Source organism: Podarcis liolepis, assembly GCF_965112155.1.
Source record: "Podarcis liolepis genome assembly, chromosome: 3".
NCBI lineage: Eukaryota > Metazoa > Chordata > Lepidosauria > Squamata > Lacertidae > Podarcis > Podarcis liolepis.
This window is the reverse complement of record NC_139557.1, coordinates 31,940,744-31,961,484: the sequence shown is the minus strand read 5'-3', so window position 1 is coordinate 31,961,484 and position 20,741 is coordinate 31,940,744. Positions and strand designations below refer to the sequence as shown.

General features: G+C 43.9%; 2 protein-coding genes across 13 annotated transcripts in view; both read right to left on the bottom strand.

Annotated features, from left to right (window-relative positions):
• LPIN1 (lipin 1) overlaps positions 1 to 9,110 on the bottom strand; it is an 83,266-nt gene extending 74,156 nt beyond the window's left edge. For 2 of the 7 annotated variants that reach the window (XR_014524061.1, XM_083495549.1), the window contains exon 1: positions 8,759 to 9,110. Coding sequence is in view for 4 of the 7 variants with exons in the window: in XM_083495549.1 (XP_083351675.1) it covers positions 8,759 to 8,818 (60 nt within the window). In the remaining 3 variants the exon portion in view is untranslated. Of the gene's footprint in view, positions 1 to 1,390; positions 1,829 to 8,688 lie in introns of those variants that run through there. The other 5 variants (XR_014524062.1, XM_083495552.1, XM_083495553.1 and 2 more) reach the window with 4 other exon arrangements.
• A 2,961-nt stretch (positions 9,111 to 12,071) lies between these two features.
• The window catches only part of GREB1 (growth regulating estrogen receptor binding 1), a 103,391-nt gene continuing 94,721 nt past the window's right edge, over positions 12,072 to 20,741 (bottom strand). For all 6 annotated transcript variants that reach the window (XM_083495389.1, XM_083495386.1, XM_083495385.1 and 3 more), the window contains 3 exons: positions 18,843 to 19,043; positions 17,888 to 18,026; positions 12,072 to 15,713 (listed from right to left, as the gene is read on the bottom strand). In XM_083495389.1, coding sequence (XP_083351515.1) covers positions 15,550 to 15,713; positions 17,888 to 18,026; positions 18,843 to 19,043 — 504 coding nt within the window. In that variant the 3' untranslated portion in view covers positions 12,072 to 15,549. The remainder of the gene's footprint in view (positions 15,714 to 17,887; positions 18,027 to 18,842; positions 19,044 to 20,741) is intronic.

Below are 20,741 nucleotides of genomic sequence, written 5' to 3'. Positions count from 1 at the left end.
TATCTAAGATAAATAGTTCACCCCACCCCCCACCCCTTCTGACCTATTACCCATTGAGCATGCATCATTGGAATTGAACAAGAAACTTGATCCGGCATCGCTTCTGCAGCCTCATGAAATATTGGTACAGCATGTCTGCCAAACATCTATTAATAAACAGCTTTTTTGCCTCTTCCACGGGGCAATGCCACAGCCATTCTCATTTCCATTCAAGCCCTCCTACGGCCTCCTTTGATACTTGGTGGAATTTCAGGAAATTGATCACAGCGATACCTGGTGATTTATGAAATGTATGGCGTTATGGATGGCCCCTGGTTCAGGTTCTGGCCTTATTCGCACCTACTTTGAAATGCATACTATGGGGATCAATGGAACTTAGGACAACATGGCTCTCAATCTGTGGCTTTGCGTATATGCAGAGGGCCCCAGTATCCATGCAGCTGTGAGGTTTCTTTTCAGTGGCGCATTGCCTTAAGTATATAGCCAGCATTAACATCCCTCCATGGACTGCAAGAAGATCAAACATATCCATTCTTAAGGAAATCAGCCCTGAGTGCTCACTGGAAGGACAGATCGTGAAGCTGAGGCTCCAATACTTTGACCACCTCATGAGAAGAGAAGACTCCCTGGAAAAGACCCTGATGTTGGGAAAGATTGAGGGCACAAGAAGAAAGGGACAACAGAGGACGAGATGATTGGACAGCGTTCTCGAAGCTACAAACATGATTCTGACCAAACTGCGGGAGGCAGTGGAAGACAGGAGTGCCTGGCGTGCTCTGGTCCATGGGGTCACGAAGAGCTGGACACGACTAAACGACTAAACAACAACAACATCCCTCCAATGCGCATGGTGAGAAGTACCATCTATTTTAAAGGAAAAAAATCTTGCAAGCTTTGGTGGTGCTTCTCACCATGCAGATTGGAGGGCTGGCTTGGGTGTCCAAATGGCACTCTTCACTGTAAGTTTTCTGATACACTCCTTCTCACTGAAGCTGCACCAGTTTGCTTCGATGCATCAGTGTGGTGGCAGTTTTCCACCCTTTCCTAAAGGATAGGTGCAAGCAGGGCTTTCCCTGCTGCCAGCCAGAACTCAGTTCCAGAACCTCTCAGGTGGGCGTCATTGCCATTCTAAGAGAACAAGGGAGAGGTGTTCATGGTGAGTTCTGGCACCTCTTTGTTTTTTAGAAAAATAGCAAGCGTTGATCCAACCCAACCATCCTTATTTTCCTGCATCTCTATAGAGAGTACAACAATTCGCTGAAGCCTTGGGCCAAGTATCTGCAATCTCAATAAATGGCTTAGCATTCCACCCACACTCAGCACAGCAATATTCTGAGAGAGAAATAATTTATGATTTGAATCTAAATCAGGTCACAACAAGCCAGCTTACCGGCATTTTTTTGAGAAACAGAGATCACTGGAAAATGCCTCATGGTGCCATCTCAGAGTCTGAAGAGATCAGGCTGTTCTCTTGTAAGATGGTTGGGTGCCTTCTAGGCAGAACAAACCAAACTAAAGCTCCATCTTAAGGTGGCTGAGATGTCCCCCTTCAAAGCCTTATCCCAGATTATTCCAATGCCCATTGTCTCACCGAAGCTTCCAATCACAGTTTCAAACCCAAAATGAACTCCAGGGCAATTACACTTGCAAACAAACAGGACACCACGTGGCTCGCATGAAATGTAGACTGCTGCAGACATGGCATAAAAAGCATATCTTCAGGCTTTGTAACATCAAAGCTGGACTTCAGCCACAACACAAGCTGAGAATCCCTGGAAGCCTTATGAGGGAAAGGATGAGAGCTTTCAAAACTAGTTAACCCTCCTCTCTCTCATCCAGTGTCCTTTCGCTCATTTATTTTTGCTTGCAGTGTTTTGTTCTGTTCTGTGGACCGGAGCTTGTGTCTGTATCGGCCTTTGGACCTATTCCATTTCTGTTTGTGTTAGGCACTTTTGGCACAACAAAAGAAAGAGGCAATGGATGGATTAAAATTACAAGAAAGGAGATTCCAACTAAACATCAGGAAGAGCTGTTTGACAATGGAACGGGCTCCCTCAGGAGATGGTACACTCTCATTTCCTTGGAGTTTTGAAAGCAGAGGTTGGCTGGCCATCTGTCACGTATGATCTTGTTGAGATTCCTGCACCGCAGGTGGTTGGGCTAGACAACCTTCAGGGTCTTTCCAACCCTACATCCAATTCAACATGCATAAACATTACTAAATCATAAAACATTACTAGATAGCTTTGACAGCTGTAAACATTCAGACTCCTGTGTGTGTGTTGTAATCATCTGCAGTTGTTGTGATACCACATAGCCCGGTCAAGTGTGGCAAAGGCAGCATGGACCATTCATGGGAGGATGTCATTATCTTCTCAGCCTACTTCAGGATGCATTGTAGTGTGTGACTGAGATTCTAAGGAGCATACACAAACACACCTTGTTCACTTGACTGCTTACCTCACAGTCCCACCACAAATGCTTTCACCATGTTTGTGTCTGCAAGACTTTCAAAGGCTTTAGAGTCTGAGTGCTTGAGTATCTTGGGCTGTCTCCTCCAACATTAATCTCCCAGTAGGCTGAGATTAACACCCAAGGTTCTTCTCCAGGTATCACCAGCATTTGGGCGGGGGAAGAGGATGGCTAAAGTGATGGCTTTTGCAGCTATGGCACCTCAGCTATGGAGTGCTCTCCCTAGAGAGATTTGTCTGTACTCACTTTGATGTCATGTTCATGCCAAATATGGGTGAAGAAATTCATGCATTTTGATTTCTCTCAGTTTTGTATTTTCCAAGTGTTAGGCTCATTTCTCTACATGTCCACATCAGTTTGTGATTCCTTTCATGCGCACCCCTTCCCCCCAAAAAGTCCTCAAGAAAATCCATCAGGATTTTCTCCTAATATACACATTTTTGCATGCAATTTCCCCTAATATACACCATTTTGCAAAGTAGGTTTCCCTAATATAAAGAATTTTTCCATGTCTTTTTCAGCGATCTATGCATTTATATGGACAATCGAGCCAAGTGTATGCATTTTTGTACAAATTCCCTGACTGGGGAACTGCATTGCAAAATTCAGAGAAGTGCAAATTTCAAAGGATTCAGTTCTCTTATTGTTTTGGAAAGGGCTAATCAGGGAAGCTGATTTATAAATGCTTCACAATACCACTACATACTGTTATGACCTGTGCTCTAGGGCACTGTGGGAAATTTAAAACAATAGGTGGCATCCCAGACCCCACTGCTCCTATCAGATAAACCCATGGGCAGTGTCAGTGCCAGGCCCTGCTAAGGCTTTGCAGTCCTAGCTGTTGCCTGCAGTTTCAAGATGTTGACAACAGCTCTCCATTGTAGGATATCTGCTAACATTCTGACAAACAAATCAAGGCAGACACAGACAAGAGGCTGGATTCGTAAGGAACCATTTCTGCTACGTAACACCCTGTGTAAAACTAGTATGTCCACGAAAACAGCGGATTCTGCACAGCCAAATACAGAACGAAACGCAACTACAGATTCACTTGAAGCAGATTGGAGAATATGACAAAGTGAGCTATGTCGTCAGTGTGGTGTAGTGGTTAAGAGCAGTAGACTTGTAATCTGGTGAACCAGGTTCGCGTCTCCGCTTCTCCACATGCAGCTGCTGGGTGACCTTGGGCTAGTCATACTTCTTTGAAGTCTCTCAGCCCCACTCACCTCACAGGGTGTTTGTTGTGGGGGAGGAAGGGAAGAAAAATGCAACACAGAAGACAATGCATCAACAAGCAAGGTATGTGGGAAATGGCTTCCTAAACCTAACCTCTAGCAATCTCAAAGCCTTTAGCTCACCTAATGTCAGTCTCTAAAAATACAAGTTCTCTGTAGGTAGTGATAAATCATGACGGAAAAAATAAGTCGGGAAGGACAGCTGTATGCCCTCCCACTTTTCCTCTTCTTCCATTTGGTATTTATATTCTTAGGATCATATTCAACTTCTCACATTTTTTTTCCCTACAGTTGCTGTAGGTAGCAAAGCAAATCTGGGAGTGGAGGGAATTCTATCCTAACCAGCATGCTTTAGGGAGAGCCATGTGCAGAGGAGAACGGTCTGTGTTTCAGGCCACATATAATTATTCCTGAAGAAATCTGATAGTCAGGTCCATTCACTGAATGGCTATTGTTGAACAATTTGGAAAATTCTCACTGATCAAATGCAAATCATTCAGAGATCTACCAGTGGATTCCCAATCTGCCTTATACCAGATCTAGAACGTGTGTGTGTGTGGTATTTTCAGTTCAGAGAAATGGGTTTTCTCTTCCACTTTTATACAATGACTGCTCTGCCTTTAAATTTGCCCCCCCCCCCCGATTTACAATGCTGTGGGTAAATAAGAGAACCTGCTACCACAAATTCCTAGTAGAGGATTTACTGATCCATCAGAACGGTTACGTTCGTCACAGTTGAAGCAACAGGACCTCAATCACCTGTTATGGAGTCAACTGATGGGACCTATGCTAAGGACTCTCAAGCAATTGCTTGGTTCCTGGAGGAGCAAGTTAAATTTCCAAAGCATGTCATCATGTTAACAGAAGAAGAACATATCTCTTCCAGAAGACAAAACATGAGATTTTAGCTGGGTTGGTTTACTGTACTCTTCGGTGCCAACTTCCCGAATTGTGTCTTATAGAAGCACTTTTTACCCTTATCCGTAAACTGCAAATGTTGTTGTTTTCTTTTATGCAATCATTTTTCAAAAATGTGGGATTGGATCCAAATTTAGCTGTGAGCTGAAGAGCTCCTTCGGACCACAGAAGGCTTTTGATCCAGTGGAGCGGTACAACTGTCAAAACGGGGAAGAGGTTATTTTCACTGGATCTCCCTAACACTGTAGCCCCCTCCCTGCCCTGTTTTGGAGGTTTCCTCTATTCTCCAGAGCAGATTTTTAGAGGGGGGGAAAGGAATCCATAAATATCACCTGTCCAGCACCCCCACCCCAACTTCTGTTGGAGGAAGCATGGTCTAGAGATCTAAGCCATGGAAAATCAAATCTTACAATGACGATGATTTGAGAATGTGTCAGCCATGCAAAAATTCACACTGAAATAAGGCTGAGGCCGACAGGTGTCACAGTGATCACTACTCCTAAGTGTGGGGGCAGTCATTTACAACAAACAGTGAACAGAAGCCCATACTTCCTACTGTGTGGGTTGGATCAGCACAACGGATCTATTATAAATAACCTTTCCGCTCTCAGCTGTCCTATTCCCAAGAGATGCAAAGGCTATCTTTTGGAATGAAGAACTCTTTGCCATAGTTTAGGGTTGCCATATTTCAAAAAGTGAAAATCCAGACAAAAAAAAATGTTGGGTGTTTTTTTGTTCGCATTTTTTGCAAAATCTCAAAAAAATAATAATGAAGTTTTTGAGCTACTTTTAAGGAAATTTGCCAAAATCTACACTTCTAACATGGATTGCCATACGTCCAGATTTTCCCGGACTTCCAGCGATTTCTGCCTGGACACTGTTTCTGACAGCCTAATCCCTGTTATGTTAGGGAAATTCTGGATGTATGTCAACCCTCCTGTAGCTCCAATGTAGGGAAGTCTGTTCCGTGGCAGAGGCAGAGTTAGGGGAGCACCAATGGTTCAGCCACACTGGGGGCAAAGCCTCAGGGGCACCTCAGAGGATGCCACAACTATTATTTAGAATGGAGCAGGAGAGACAGCGGGGCACCAAATTTTGGTGTCGCGCAGGATGCCACTGAAATTTCAGTCCCCAAGGTTCATCACTGGTCACGGGTTACAATTAAAGGGCAGCAAGTGCTTGTTTGGTGGAAGCACCAAAGCTCAATCATAGAGCATCTGCTCTGCAATCTGAAAGTCCCAAGTTCATTTCCATGCATCTCAAGGTAGAGCTGGGAATGTCCTCAGCCCCAAACCCTGGAGTCAGTATGGGCAATGATGAGCTAGATAGACCAGTGGTATGACTTGGTTCCCATCCTCTCTGTTACATCTAAAGCAGTATCATACGACTTCCGTAACAGCCATATCTTCCCACAAAGAATCCTGGCAACTGTTAAGGGTGCTGAGCATTGTTAGGAGACCCTTGTTCCCCTCATGAAACCATGCTGGGAACTGTAGCTCTGTGAGGGGAGCAGAGGTCACCTAACAATACTCAGCACCCTTAACAAACTGTGGATACTTTGGGGGGAAGCCATGAATGTTTAAAGTGGTAAAGGTAAAGGGACCCCTGACCATTAGGTCCAGTCATGACCGACTCTGGGGTTGCGACGCTCATCTCGCTTTATTGGCCAAGGGAGCTGGCGTAAAGCTTCCGGGTCATGTGGCCAGCATGACTAAGTCGCTTCTGGCAAACCAGAGCAGCGCACGGAAATGCCGTTTACCTTCCCTCCGGAGCGGTACCTATTTATCTACTTGCACTTTGACGTGCTTTCAAACTGCTAGGTTGGCAGGAGCAGGGATCGAGCAACGGGAGCTCACCCCATCACAGGGATTCGAACCGTCGACCTACTGATCGGCAAGTCCTAGGCTCTGTGGTTTAACCCACAGCGCCACCCGCATCCCTGTTTAAAGTGGTACAATAGTGCTTAAATGCAAAGTCTAGACAGGGCCTTGGTTTAAAAGCTTGTGTTCTGTTGTTGTTATATTTTTAGAAATAGTGGAAATGTCAGTTGGATTTTATCTCTCACACACCCTTCACCCCACTGCCACTACATTTACTAAAATGGGTCACCTCTGATAGGGATTCGGTATTTCTGTGTTATGCAGAGCAGCCTTCCCCAGGCTGGTGCCCTCCAGATGTTGTTCAGACTCCAACTCCCATTTGCCCCAGCCAGCACAACCAACAGTCGGGGGGGAGGATAATCCAACAACAACTGGAGGGTGCAGGGTTGGCAAGGACTGGTACAGAGGAACAGAGGAGTGGGTCTTTCTGTGTGAATTCTGTTGGGGGGAGGAGAGGGAGGGAGGGGGAGGGGGTGCATGTTTTAGGGTCTAAAGACATGTTAAACCTAGAACATGAATCAGCCCAAGTCCACGGTGCCCTTTAACTGAACCTTGATATTATATGACCAACCCAAATGCCTTTGCTGTTTTCCTGAGCCAGAATGGAAATGAAGAAACCAAGTGAGAGGCACAGGTGTTTAAACTGAGCTATGTTATTGTGCATCGGTCATTCCAAAGAAAAGCCCCATAGAAGTGAGATGAGTAAGCCAAACGTGCAAGCTTCTGACTCCGCCGCTATTCTTTTCAGTTTCACCATAAGCATCTGTACAATTGGACGTCACAGCTGTGCTTAAAAAGCTGGGCATGTCACTTTGTCATATGGGTGAAAATCCACTCGAATTGTTGGTGTGTTGCTAAATATGACAGAACAGTCAAAGAGTGGTCATACGCAACCTGCTATTCAAGTTTCTGATGTGTAGATCGTTCTATTTATGTATCTCTAACAGGGAAAAGATTATTTGTTTAAATACCATCACAAATCAAGCAGTTCTTCCCTAGGTGCACTATAAATCCAAACAATATTTAAAAAATGTCATTTTAAAATCTCCTTCTTTCCCTAAACTTAGACAAGTTTGGACAGGTGGTGTTTTGTTTTGTTTTTTAAGGGGTGTAAAACTGCGATACATAATTCAGTATCAGAGCTGAGCTCAGGAGCTCATTACCAAAGTAGTTAAGTTCCTAAAGAATCAGAACACAAGGAGTCCAACCACAGGTAAAAGAGGACTATAGCTCTGGGCAAAGTCAAACTTCTGAGTCTGGTATTTCTGGGGATCTCTCAAAAAAGGTGAGACAATTCAACAGATTGAACTTAATTCATTCCCAAGTCCTATTTTTTCTGTTAACTTGACCCTTAAGTAGCCCGTTATGTAAGCTAACACACTGTCTGCACAAAGGAGGAATGAGCAGGGACGTTGCTGCCTTCCCCTTCTCCTTCCCCTGGCCTGACCTTTATATCCCCTCCACCTGTGAGTGGCAGGGAGTCTGGTTTGGTGCTATGCGCCTCCCTCTCCGAAATGAAACGTGGCTCTCCCACCTAAGAAAGAAGGCTGGCTGCAGGACTGTATACATTCCTTTGACTGTTTTATAAATGGTACATAGATAGAGAGGATCACACTTCTCTGAGATGGAGAACATCAACTCATATGATTACCTAGGAGCAGTCCTTTCTTCTTCATCATCATCATTTATATGCCGCCCATCAGGTTGGGTTGCCCCAGCCACTCTGGGTGGCTTCCAACAAATTACAAAACCACAGTAAAACATCAAACGTTAAAAAACTTTCAATGCACAACCAACCACTCTCCGAAGAGTTCTTCTGTGTGAATGGTACACATCTTCTATGAGCAAAGAGAGCTGCAATGTTAACTTCCCAAATTAAGAGTACAAATATCACGAGGAAAGGCCTTGCTAACCTTTAAATTTGTGATTCGGTCTAAAGCCTAATCAATGCAGCGTGTCTCTTACAGCGATGTCCTACTACAATCTACCCCACATAAAATATGGGGAAGGGCCATTTCAACAGCTGGGCTTGCCCCAAAGAATGGCATCACAAACAAAACCAAGAGGAAACCTTAAAAAACAAAACAACTATACCCGACTATGTTGGCCTATCTTTACTCAAGGGGGGGGGGGAGAAAGAAGACAACCAAGTAAACAATCAGATTTTTTTTAATAAAAAAAACTGGCTGAGGGGAATCAAACTTTCTCCCACTTCAGCATGCTATTCCTGAAACTCTAGATTAAAGACCTTACCCAAGACCAAGGTGACTCAGTGTCTTCAGACGGCATCTTGAGATGGTCTCTTTCTTCCATTACCAGAGAAATATTCTGCCCAGGGGCTGTTAAAGCTTCTGTTGGAATTAAAAAATGCTGCCTTTAAGTAATGCGTTGTTGACAACAAAGATCCAGAGAAAGTAATTTCCCTGTGATCATGTTTGCTTGCGAATTTAGCCTGCTCAAGTTCTTGGAACCTCAGCCAGGACAAGAAACATGAGCTCCGTAAGCCGGTGCACACTCACTTCGCAACTGACGCCTCAAGTAGCCTCGTTAAGTCATAAGCCTCCCTGAAAAACGGAGGTGTTTATCTTCTTCTTCTTTCTACATGCAGGGGGAAGAGCTTCCAGTAAGATGCACCTCAGTTAGACTGTTCAGATAGTGACACTTCAACTAGGGGTGAGGAAGGGGTGCAAGCTTGCATCATCCAGTTGGTGGCTTCTGTGGAGTGGCAGAAAACTCTTCTGCTAGCATCAGGCAATGCATCTGGGTTCCCACACACAAAAACCCAGATCCCGCTGCCCACACTGCATGCTTCAGCACTGTGTCCCAAACTGTCCTGGACTCTCCATACTCAGGAGAAGCTTTTCAGGGGCTGCACTGAGTAGGGTCAGCAAAAAATAAAATAAAAAAATCGGCTGACCACCTTTCACAAACAGAAATGCTTTCAGTTAGCCTAGATTCTCATACCAATGGGCCATGAGGTCCATTCAGGTGGTCTGTAGAAAGATTGGCACTTATTATTATTATTATTATTATTATTATTATTATTATTAGTCTAACAGAGATCAAGACCATTTTAGCCAGGGCCAGATGATCAAGCAGGCTAACAGAGCTCTGATATGGAGCCCATGATTTTCATAATACAGCATTTTGGCAGCCTTCTCATTCCCCCTTTTTTGCTTCTCAGCAGGCTGATTTAGGGCCCATGACTTTCATAATTCCTTTTGACAGGAATATTAGGGATAGTGAAGAAATTATTATTATTATTTGCTACTGGGAGGAAATTGATAATTTGGGTCTCCATAATTCTCAGGTGGTAGGGCACTTGTATCCAGATCATTTTCATGTGCTAGAAGAATCACATTTCTGTCCAGGCAGCCAAGTTCCTGTGAGAGATTTTTTTCCTAAGCACATCTGGATATTTTTAGGCATAATCAGCATGATCTTGTAAGTTAAGCACTTCTCAAGCCTCCATTGGTGTACACTGTGAAGCAGCCCTAACCCTACTTTTGTCCCTTTCTGTTGAGCTTTCCCCTTCCATTTTTTGCTGAAATGATGTAAGTAGGATTAGCAAAAGGATTCACAGGGACTCAGTTTTCTGTTGAACCTGTTTCGGAACAACTTTCCCCTCACAACACACACAATGGTGCCCAAAAACACGAAGTAACATCCCATCATGTTCTGAAGCTGATCCTGCCTGCATGTCTCCCTTCTTACCAGGAACAACACAGAAAAAAATAAGAAGTCCCCCCTCAAAAAAAAAGGAAAAAAAGATAATGATGGCGTACACACCCAGCACCAATATGGCAGATGAACCTGAGGCAAAGGGCCTTAGGTCTCTGACGGGCCTGTTCACAGGTGCATAAATCCCTCTAAATCCCATTTGCTCCAATTCCTCCCACAGGCCCACAGTAATTGTAGAGATAACTAAACACCATAAATAGTTGTCTAAATGCCTATGGCAAAGTTTATAAATGTCAATTCTCCAGGCACAATCCTGTAAAGTATGAGAGGGGGGCAGTGCCACTCATAATATTAATGTGTGCTGTTAGCTAGGGTTGCCATATTCCCAAAAGTGAAAATCTGGACCAAGTTGTTGAGCTTTTGTTGGGGAACATCTCTCCCCTTGCCTCAGCAAAAAAATAATAATAATAGTCCTACTTGTCTGGGCTTTCCCCAGACATTTTGCCAATTCAGCAAAAATCAGCCCGGACGCCATTTTGCTGCTCAATTCCCAGACGTGTTCACTGAACTGAGAGGATGCACACCCTCCATATTCAAGTCTCCAGTGCTCTAAGTTGTAAGGTGGAAGCTTCCCTCAGATTTTTTTATTATTATTCTTCATTAACACAACATCAAAAATAAAAATGAGCAATAAAAACAGAAACCCCATAATCAAAGTTACAAAACATAGGAGCAATACAGACCGTGCCTATTTTCAAATGAAGAAAGCAGATAATGTAGAAAAATAAAAGTGGTGAAATGTATCATGAAAGACACACACACACACACACACACACACACACACACACACACACACTTAGAATCCAGGCTGATAAGAAGCAAGCAATGGGTCCTTCAGCTTAGCTACTAATTTCAGGAAGCCAAAGGCTGACCCTGTGAGATACACTCTGCTACTAGAGTTCCCTTGGAGCTCAAGGGCAGCATGTATGCAGACATTGCATTGGCCTCTCTTGGTTTGGGAGAAGGCAGGAGCTCGTTCCAACCTCTCAATTTTTTCAAGAAGAGCCTAGCATGTGCAGAATACTTCACTAACAGAGTGAATAACGTCACAATTGATTTGAGATCTGCCTTTGGAAGTATGCTTTGCATCCTTAAAAACTGCAATGATTTCTCGCTGGGTCAAAGCTCTCGCTGCTGAAATGCCCACGTTGTGATTCTGTTTTGCACCAATTCTGGTTAAATGTCCCAGTCCGTTCTGTCCTGATGCATCTCTTAAGTCAATCAAGTCAGCTCCATAATTATAACTCATGGAAACGAAATGCAGACTGGTGCACTAATCTTTATTGATACATCTGTTGTTCCATGTGTAAAGGATGTGAAATCTTTCCACCAGGTTATATAACTACTGTTACTATTTATAGTGAGCTGTTACAAGCTGATTCCCAGAGTCAGTGCTGAATAAATAATGGTGACTGTATACATTTTGTGGAGTTCAGTATTTGACCACAATGCCCAAACAAGTTCAGCTTGATTTTGCTTTAAAAAAACAACAACCATATTATCCTAATTTGGCAATTACTCCACTAGTGGTGCAATCAAATTGGTTAGGGGTGAGTGGGAGAAATATTCAGAAGTACCTATTTTTGTGTGCACAGAGACTTAACATTATTGACTTCAAATTCAAGAGTAATCAAGATTTGGGAGTAGAGATGGGAAGACCTGGAAAAAACCCAGAAAAAATGGGGGGGACAGGTTTTTTTCCTTTTTTCCCCAAAGCCTTTGGGGGAAAATGGGAGGAAACCTGGGGTTTTTCCCCAATTTTTCTGGTTTCTTTTGAAAGGCTTCCCATCACTATTTGCGAGTCAAGGTTAAAGAAGCATTCAACTTCAAAAGCCAAAACTGAAAATATTTATTAACTGAGTAACCAAACCAGACAAAAGACAAATCACATTACATAAGCTGATCAGGATGGGATCAAAAACAGCTTGCTGGATAGAGTAGCTACCACATGGACATAGTTTTGGTCCTCCCTCCCATGAGTTGGTGCATTGTGAGGTATGCCCTGTTACCCCAGGGTATTCCTACTTCCATCTGTGGCACGGTGGCAGGCTCATTGTTCCAAGTCTAAGCCTCAAATGAAAGCAAGCCATTAGACTTCCACATGACCATTTTTATAAGGTGGAAGAGTCACCACCCATAACATTTCATCCAAGCAGGCAAAACCTAAAGCTGTCAATGTTCATTGACTTATAGTGAGCTTTGGGGGAGACCCTTCATTTTCCCCCTTGGGCTAGATGCTGCCAAGTAAGAAACTCCAATTTTATTGGACCAAGCTTACTGCACCAGCTCTGAGAATTTACAACATGAAATAGGTGTCAGAACCATGCAATGACCATGAAGGCTCTTTCATATGTGACAATAGGATCAATGGTACTTGTCTAGATGGTCCTAACCACCCCCAGCACCCTTAATAAATACATTAGGAAGGAACAGGGATTTCTTTTCTTTATTGTTATGCCAATATCCTAGATGAGGAACCATGCCATTGTCTTCCCTCTGGCTCAGTAAGAGCAGATCTGAAACATGGGATCTGAGAAGGGGAGTTACATTACTCCTTTTGGGGGGGGGAAGTTCCTACAGAAAAGATTTGACCATGTAGGAAAAACCCAAACTTTGGCTATATTCTATAACAACAGTGGCTGCCAGCGTGGGGAAGAGACACACAGTCAAACTGAAAGAGCATTTTAAAAATATCTACAGGTTTATGTAAAATCAAGGCATGTTGCCTCAGCCCTCTCCCTCCTCTCAGGAACCAAAGGAGGATGCAGAAGTTGAGGATCCAAGTCACTGCAATGATGGAAAGCCCTCTACAAGTGGAACAGATATTTGGACAATGTTGGACAAAGTTGGAGCGCCATAAACAGTGCAGGAGTTTCAATACAGAGGTTAAGCAGCAGATGCATGTCTTTCGACCTACAGAGGATCCTACTTACAATTTCACAATTGTCATTTGTGTGCTTTAAGGCCAGCCCAAAATTAAAAAGGTAAAGGTAAAGGGACCCCTGACCATTAGGTCCAGTCATGGCCAACTCTGGGGTTGCGGCACTCATCTCGCTTTATTGGCCGAGGGAGCCGCAGTGCAGCTTCTGGGTCATGTGGCCAGCATGACTAAGCCACTTCTGGTGAACCAGAGCAGCGCATGGAAATGCCATTTACCTTCCCGCCGGAGCGGTACCTATTTATCTACTTGCACTTTGATGTGCTTTCAAACTGCTAGGTTGGCAGGAGCGGGGACCAAGCAACGGGAGCTCACCCCGTTGCGGGGATTCGAAATTAGCCCAAAATTAGTTTCCCGCTAATTTCCCTCTTACTTGTGCTCTTTGCCTTACAAAGGATCTGCACAATTACGGCACATGTGGTAGAGTGGAACTGCCCTCCCAATACTGGCATTGCTGCTGCTTAACCAAGGTGGTGAGGGGGGCATGTTCAGGAATGCCCCTACTGCTGCACTCACATGCCCCCAACGGTGCCACCTTCCAACCCGTCCCCAACCAGGTAAGCAGTGACAGTACCAGTGTCAAGAAGGTGGTTCTGCAGCTCTGCCCCACCACTGCATGGCTCCTTACTGGCTCTATGTGTTCCACTTAGTGAAAGAGGCAGATCTGAACCACTGCTAACTTCTACAGATTCAGGGATGGGACAGCCATTGCCTCTTTGTCTCAGTACCTCTTGGTTCAATCTGCAACCCGTTTTGCATCCAGCACTATCTAATCAAATCAAGGCTGCTTTTCTTTTTATGGGGCATGGTATCATGATCAAAACACCTTTCCCCTGTTTGCTTCCCCTCCCCACAAGCTCAGAAACTCCCCCTTTTTTTTAGTATAGTGAAAAGATAGCAGGTGCAGTAGGTTTGGGGCTGGTATAGATAGCTCCAGCCATTTCCTTCTCTATGGCCCTTCTATCCTCTTGAAGAATCAACTTTCATCGTTCCATTTCCAATAGCATTTCTTCTTATCTATTTCTTTTCTAAAGTTGGGGAGGGAATCATGACCAGGAGTCAAGTGAGTGGGGAGATGGTATTTAACCCTTAGGCCTTCCTCCCTCCCAAATCCCTCCTCCCAATTTTGGGGAAGGCGAAAAGGGGACAACCCACTTGTTTTGTTTAGCATCCAGCTGAAAAAAGCTCTGAGATACTTGAAAGCTTGACAAATATTTTGTGATGCTTTAGTTGGTCATACTCAAAATTAAGGTATTACCTCACTATTATTTTTGAAAAGTTTTACTGATGGACTGATTTCTATGTATTCCCACAAAAGAAACCTCAAACCCCAAACAAGAAACCACTTAATGAGGGGCGCTGTTAAATATCAGAGAACTATTAAATGCACCCTAGGTGTTGTTTTTATTTGCACAGCAAACCTGAGATGTCTTAGGATGGGCAGTGCAACAAACCATCTGTTTTTAAAAAACAATTTGATATTAACACTTCCTTTAACTAATCACCAGTTCATTCAGACACCTTCCTACCTACTAAAACATTCAGACTTTTAAAAACAACTCCAACTGTCCGCTTTCAATATTCTCAATAAATCAGAAAAGGTCACTATAATACATTTCTACATATTACAAAAAGTCTGCCTCTTAAAAATTATGCAAAGCAGCCAGCAGTCCTGAGGATAGGATGGAAAGCAAGCTTTCATTATAATAAGTACATAAGGCACTCTCCACTGGGATGGTCTCCTATGTATACCTGTCACGAAAAGAATGCTCTTGAGCACATTCCATTCATTTCCATGGGGTATGCACTGGGGAACATCCCAGTTAATTTTGCCTTTAGCACTCTACATAGAGCAGATCAGCAATGCTATATTTGCTAATCAGTAGCAATTTTCTAAGAATGAAACTTCCTCTCTTCTTTTACTACGCTGGCACCCTAGGTTTACAAAAACACAGAGGAGAGAATCTACATCTACATCTCATAATTTTGAAGCTGTGCCACAAGTGTCTGGTACCGAAACAGTTTGTAAAATATATACAGCAAAAACAAAAAAGGGGGAAACAACAGAAATATTACGCAGTAGCTCCATCCTCAATATAACGGGAGTCACTTTCTCAAGTTCATTAAATTACAAAAAGTTTACTAACAAAATTTTGGAATTATAAACATAAATTGGTCAAATAAAATATAACTTTAATACAAATATTTCAAAATTGCCTAACTTTTGTTCCTACAAAGCAGCTTCTTTTGCAAACATCGTGTAAACAGCACAGTTCTCCTTTCCCCCCTCCCTCTTTTCTTTCATGCAACTCATTTTATTTGGTCAGAGAAAAGACAGCTTCTTATGCCGCGTGATCATTTCCCATCAAATGTGCCGTCCCGTCAGAAAGAAGAGGGGCTTGTCTTCTTTGGCGTTGGCTGTTTGGAACTCGTCTCTCAGTCGGAATTGCCATTCGTCTTCGAGTTCCAGTCGGACGACTGTTTGGCGCAGCGAGTTCCTGTCTTGGCATATGACACATAAAGTGGCACCTGTGGAAATTATCATTATTATAGGTTGTTGGTGGTTGTTGTTTTTGTCATGTGTGCATCACTTTCTATATTTCCTGCTTAAAAAAAACAACTGGCTGCAAAGGCCTCCTGGAATGGTGTTTTATTGCAGGTATATTCTGCAACAGTTAATAGTGCATAAACAGAGGATTTATTCTGCTTTATTAGTCCTGTGATGCTTCCCCAGTGCTACCACATTACTGCAACCAAAGTGAGACAAAAGAAAAACCCAGAACACGGTGAACAGCATGGATATGAACTGCACACAGGATATGCACTGACTGGAAATGAGCGGTATAACTGCCCCCAAACGTTTTCAGGCACAAATAGTAATGAAAATGGGGTCTTGTTTTTGGCCTCCCTGATAGCATCATGGGCACAAATACCATATTTTTCACTCTAGAAGACACACTTTTTCCCTCCTAAAAAGTAAGGGGAAATGTGTGTGTGTCTTATGGAGCGAATGCAGGCTGTGTGGCTAAGCCAGAAGCCAGAACAGCAAGAGGGAGCGCTGCGCAGCGCTCCCTCTCGCTGTTCTAGCTTCTGGCTTATCCGTGCGTAGCCTCTTCATGGCAGTGGGGAGCCTTCATCCCGCTGCCCTGAAGAGGCTGCACAGCTATCCCAGAAGCCAGAAGAGCAAGAGGCATCGGTGCACACCGATCCCTCTTGCTCTTCTGCGCACCGATCCCTCTTGCTCTTCTGGCTTCAGTGAAAGCAACACAAAGCCTCTTGAGCGCAGCGAGAGCGCTCCTGCCTCTTTGCTCAAGAGGCTTTGCATTGCTTTCTTGTTTTCCTCCTCTAAAAACTAGGTGCGTCTTATGGTCAGGCGCGTCTTATAGAGCAAAAAATACGGTAATCATGAGTGGGTGATGAAAATGACATTTGGAGAGGCCCCAAGTGGCTTACAGTCATAGAGCGCATAACTGCAAATAAAATCGAGTTGCAGCCAGGATAGTTGAGTTGGTGAGAGTGTGGTGCTGATAACACCAAGGTTGCAGGTTCAATCCCCTTATGGGACAGCTGCCTATTCCTGCGTTGCAGGGGGTTGGACTAGATGATCGCCAGGGTCCTTTCCAACTCTACAATTCTATGCTTCCATGCAACAATAAGGTCAGTATAGATAGCAACATAGGCCTATAATCTAATCTCTCAATTGAATAACAATTTAAAACAACAAGTGCCATTCAAAGGGGGAAAGCAGTCTTAAAGGGGATAGACCGCCCAGGGTTTTTTGCTTACAACTTCCAGGGGTTCCACTGGAAACTGGCTAATGTGCCCCTCCTTCTGCCCACATCTGGCATAGGATTGGAATCACACTTTCCCCCATTTGCAAAGTAATTACTCCTATTAAATCTTCCTCCCTTTGTTGAGCAAGGCATTGTGAAATTATCTTTGGAACACTCAGAGCTCTTGCTGACAACTGGAGTGAATACTTGGCCTTGTGCCATGCCCTGGCTCCTGCTAAACATTTTCCTTCTCCCCAGGCAATATCTATCCCAGCACTGAACAGCCCCTTTTCCCAGGAGCTCCTCTTTCTCATAAGCATTATGTTTGGCACCGAGGATGCAAATCTGAATTCTTAATGTTTGCTGGATTTTGAATGCCAGAAAAATGTTTGTTTTTGTTCAGTCACTGGTATTTCCACTTCAAAAGGTGGGGAGGTAGGTGATGGGAAAGACTTTGGCTTCAGACCTTGGAGAGCAGCTGCCAGAATAGGCATTGGGCTAGATCAGGGTTTCCCAAACTTGGGTCTCCAGCTGTTTTTGGATTACAGCTCCCATCATCCCTAGCTAGCAGGAGCAGTGGTCACGGATGATGGCAATTGTAGTCCAAAACCAGCTGGAGACCCAAAGATTGGGGAACCTTGGGCTAGATAGTTTGACCTGGCAGAAGACAGCTTTTTTATGGATCACACATACAAGTCTTCCCAACCGCAGCAAGATTGTGAATGGGAGTGATGGTGGCACAAAATTCTGACCTGTTCATTTTATGACATCAAAATATTTTAAATAACTAAAACAAAAACAAAACTGGCATCAATATATCTACAAATGTTAGTTAGGCATGGATCAGAATGTCCCCTCCGCCCTCTTTCTCACAGCAAAGATGTCAGAAACAAGTCATAGCTTGGTGTGTCGGCAATACTTGGTTCTTACCTTTCAGAAAGTGGAATTTCTTCAAGAAGCTTGCTACCACAAAGGAATCACAGAGGTACAGCAGTAGTCCACTGAATATCATATCAGAGCAAGTCACATTCAGAGAATGAGGTCGGGAGCTGACATAGCAAACTGCAATCTGATTTGCAAGGGGAACAAAGGCAGGTATTATAGTCCCCTCAGTCTAAAGCACAGCTAATTTTAGCATGATCAAACTAGTGTGCCCAAAGAAACATCTGCAACCATTCAGAATAAGAACATTTTGAAACGCCATGTGACTCTTTCGTAGCAAATGTATGCCATTTGGGGGTTGTCATGGTGAATAAAATAAAATTTGTTTTATTTTTTAAAAATCATTTATGTATTTTTATGACATATACACTGGGAAAACCCAGCCAGATGGGTGGGGTATAAGTAATAAATCATCATCATCATCATCATTCAATATCCATATATTATCCCTTTTCCTAGGACTTCCCAGTCCATCTCTCCATGGCATTCTAAGTAAACCTTAGAACCAAAGGGGGTATTGGGTTGCTCCCAACTTTGGTTTCTTTTGGGTTTTTCTTTTTGGTTGAGAAGGTTCTGAATGTCTGCTAGTGGGGGGGGGGACGGAGTATGGCAGAATAAAATAAAATCTGTTTTGTGCCATCACAACTGTAAGTGATGGCCTTTCCCAACGCCACATGGCATTGAAGCTGCAGCTCATAGCATGTGCACAAGGTTCCTCAGAGGAGCATGAAGGAACAGCTCATCCTCCTTGCACCTGCACTGGAACCTGATCCACTTTGACACATGTGCTTTTCCACTTAAATATGCGTTGGCAGGAGAACGCCCTACAGGCGAGAGTTTTAACTGCTGAAGCACATGCTTTCACTTGGACCACTTAAGAATCATGCACAGGGAGACAAAGAAAGCTGTTTATCATACTCAACAAACAAACCAAATGCATTACCTGGGGTCCCAAATTAAGGTAGCAATCCACAGATAGCACTGGATGGCTGTAGTTCTTCAGCGAGAGAGGAAAGAAGCGGTGGCTGTGATACTGGAGGTATTTTTCAAGCAGCAGCTGAGCAGGAGCAGCCAAGAAGGTGTGCTTGCTGTCGGGAGCGCATATGTACTGAGCCGGGGCAATCGAAACAGGGTTATCCGACACCTAAAAGGGACGCGCCATACAGGGGGAGTGTGACATTTAGATTAAAAACGCAAGGGAAAGCTCCCTACAGGTTAATACAATTAACACCAGTGACAACGCTGGCCACATATGGGTGGACAGCTTATAGACCACAGACTTTCTTTGGATAAATACAATGATATTTGGAGTGAGTTTACACAGAATGTATTAGGTTACTGACAATTATATGTGTATAAGGATAATGATAATATACACATCTGTATATTAATGTATGATAACGTAACAGTATTCCCCCCCTTCATTCTCATTCTTTCTTTCTTTTCTCACTCTATATCTTTTTTAAAAATGAAATTCTTCTAATAAAAAACAACCAAATATATGGTCCTGTTCATGCCTTCAAGAAGAAGAAGAAGAAGAAGAAGAAGAAGAAGAAGAAGAAGAAGAAGAAGAAGAAGAAGAAGAAGAAGTAGTAGTAGTAGTAGTAGTAGTAGTTTGGATTTGATATCCCACTTTATCACTACCCAAAGGAGTCTCAAAGCAGCTAACATTCTCCTTTCCCTTCTTCCCCCACAACAAACACTCTGTGGGGTGAGTGGGGCTGAGAGACTTCAGAGAAGTGTGACTGGCCCAAGGTCACCCAGCAGCTGCATGTGGAGGAATAGGGAATCGAACCCGGTTTACCAGATTACGAGTCCACCGCTCTTAACCACTACACCACACTGGCTCAAGACCTCTCTCGATTAGTATAGCAAAGAGGGGAGAGTGAAGAAGACATGACTAGCTGACCTATAGAATCATAGAACTGCAGAGCTGGAAGGGACCCCATGGGTCATCTAGTCCAACCTCCTGCTAAATCATCCATGCCCTCCACCATTTCCCTGCCACCTGGCCACAATGCTCTCCATGTATTAAGGGTGTGGGGTGGGGTGAAGCTATGCAGTGGGGAGCCTCCACTCAGGCACAGCTTTCCCCACGTGACTTAGAACCTTGTACGATCTGGCGTCACATCATTTGGATGCATGTGCCCTTCTAATTAAGCATGTGTCAGCAGGAGAATGTCCTACCGATGAGAGTTTTGACTTCAGCAGCACAGGCCCTTACTTGTGTCACTACCACTTAAGAACCATTCATAGGGAGACACAGGAAGCGGGCTTGTTCTGAGTCAGACCATGCATCTGTCCAGCTCAGTATTGTCCACACTCACGGGCTGGACCTCTACGGGATTTCAGACTGGGCCTACCTGGAGGTGCTGGGGACTGAACCTGGCAGCTTCTGCAAGCAGTGCTGGTGTGCTAGCATGAAGCTACCGGCCTCCCCTCTAAGAATCACTCAGGCTTTTGGGGGGGGACCAGCCTCTTCCTGGAATGGTACAGTGGTACCTCAGGTTACATACGCTTCAGCTTACAGACTCCGCTAACCCAGAAATAGCGCTTCAGGTTAAGAACTTTGCTTCAGGATGAGAACAGAAATCGTGCTCCAGCGGCGCGGCAGCAGCAGGAGGCCCCATTAGCTAAAGTGGTGCTTCAGGTTAAGAACAGTTTCAGGTTAAGAACGGACCTCCAGAATGAATTAAGTACTTAACCTGAGGTACCACTGTATACACTTACAAAAACAACAACTTCTCAAATAATAAGCTTCTTATCAATTGCCACAGAGCATGCAACAAAGAAAAACAACGATAAAATAATGCGTATCGTTCTTCTTCTTTGCTGTGACCTG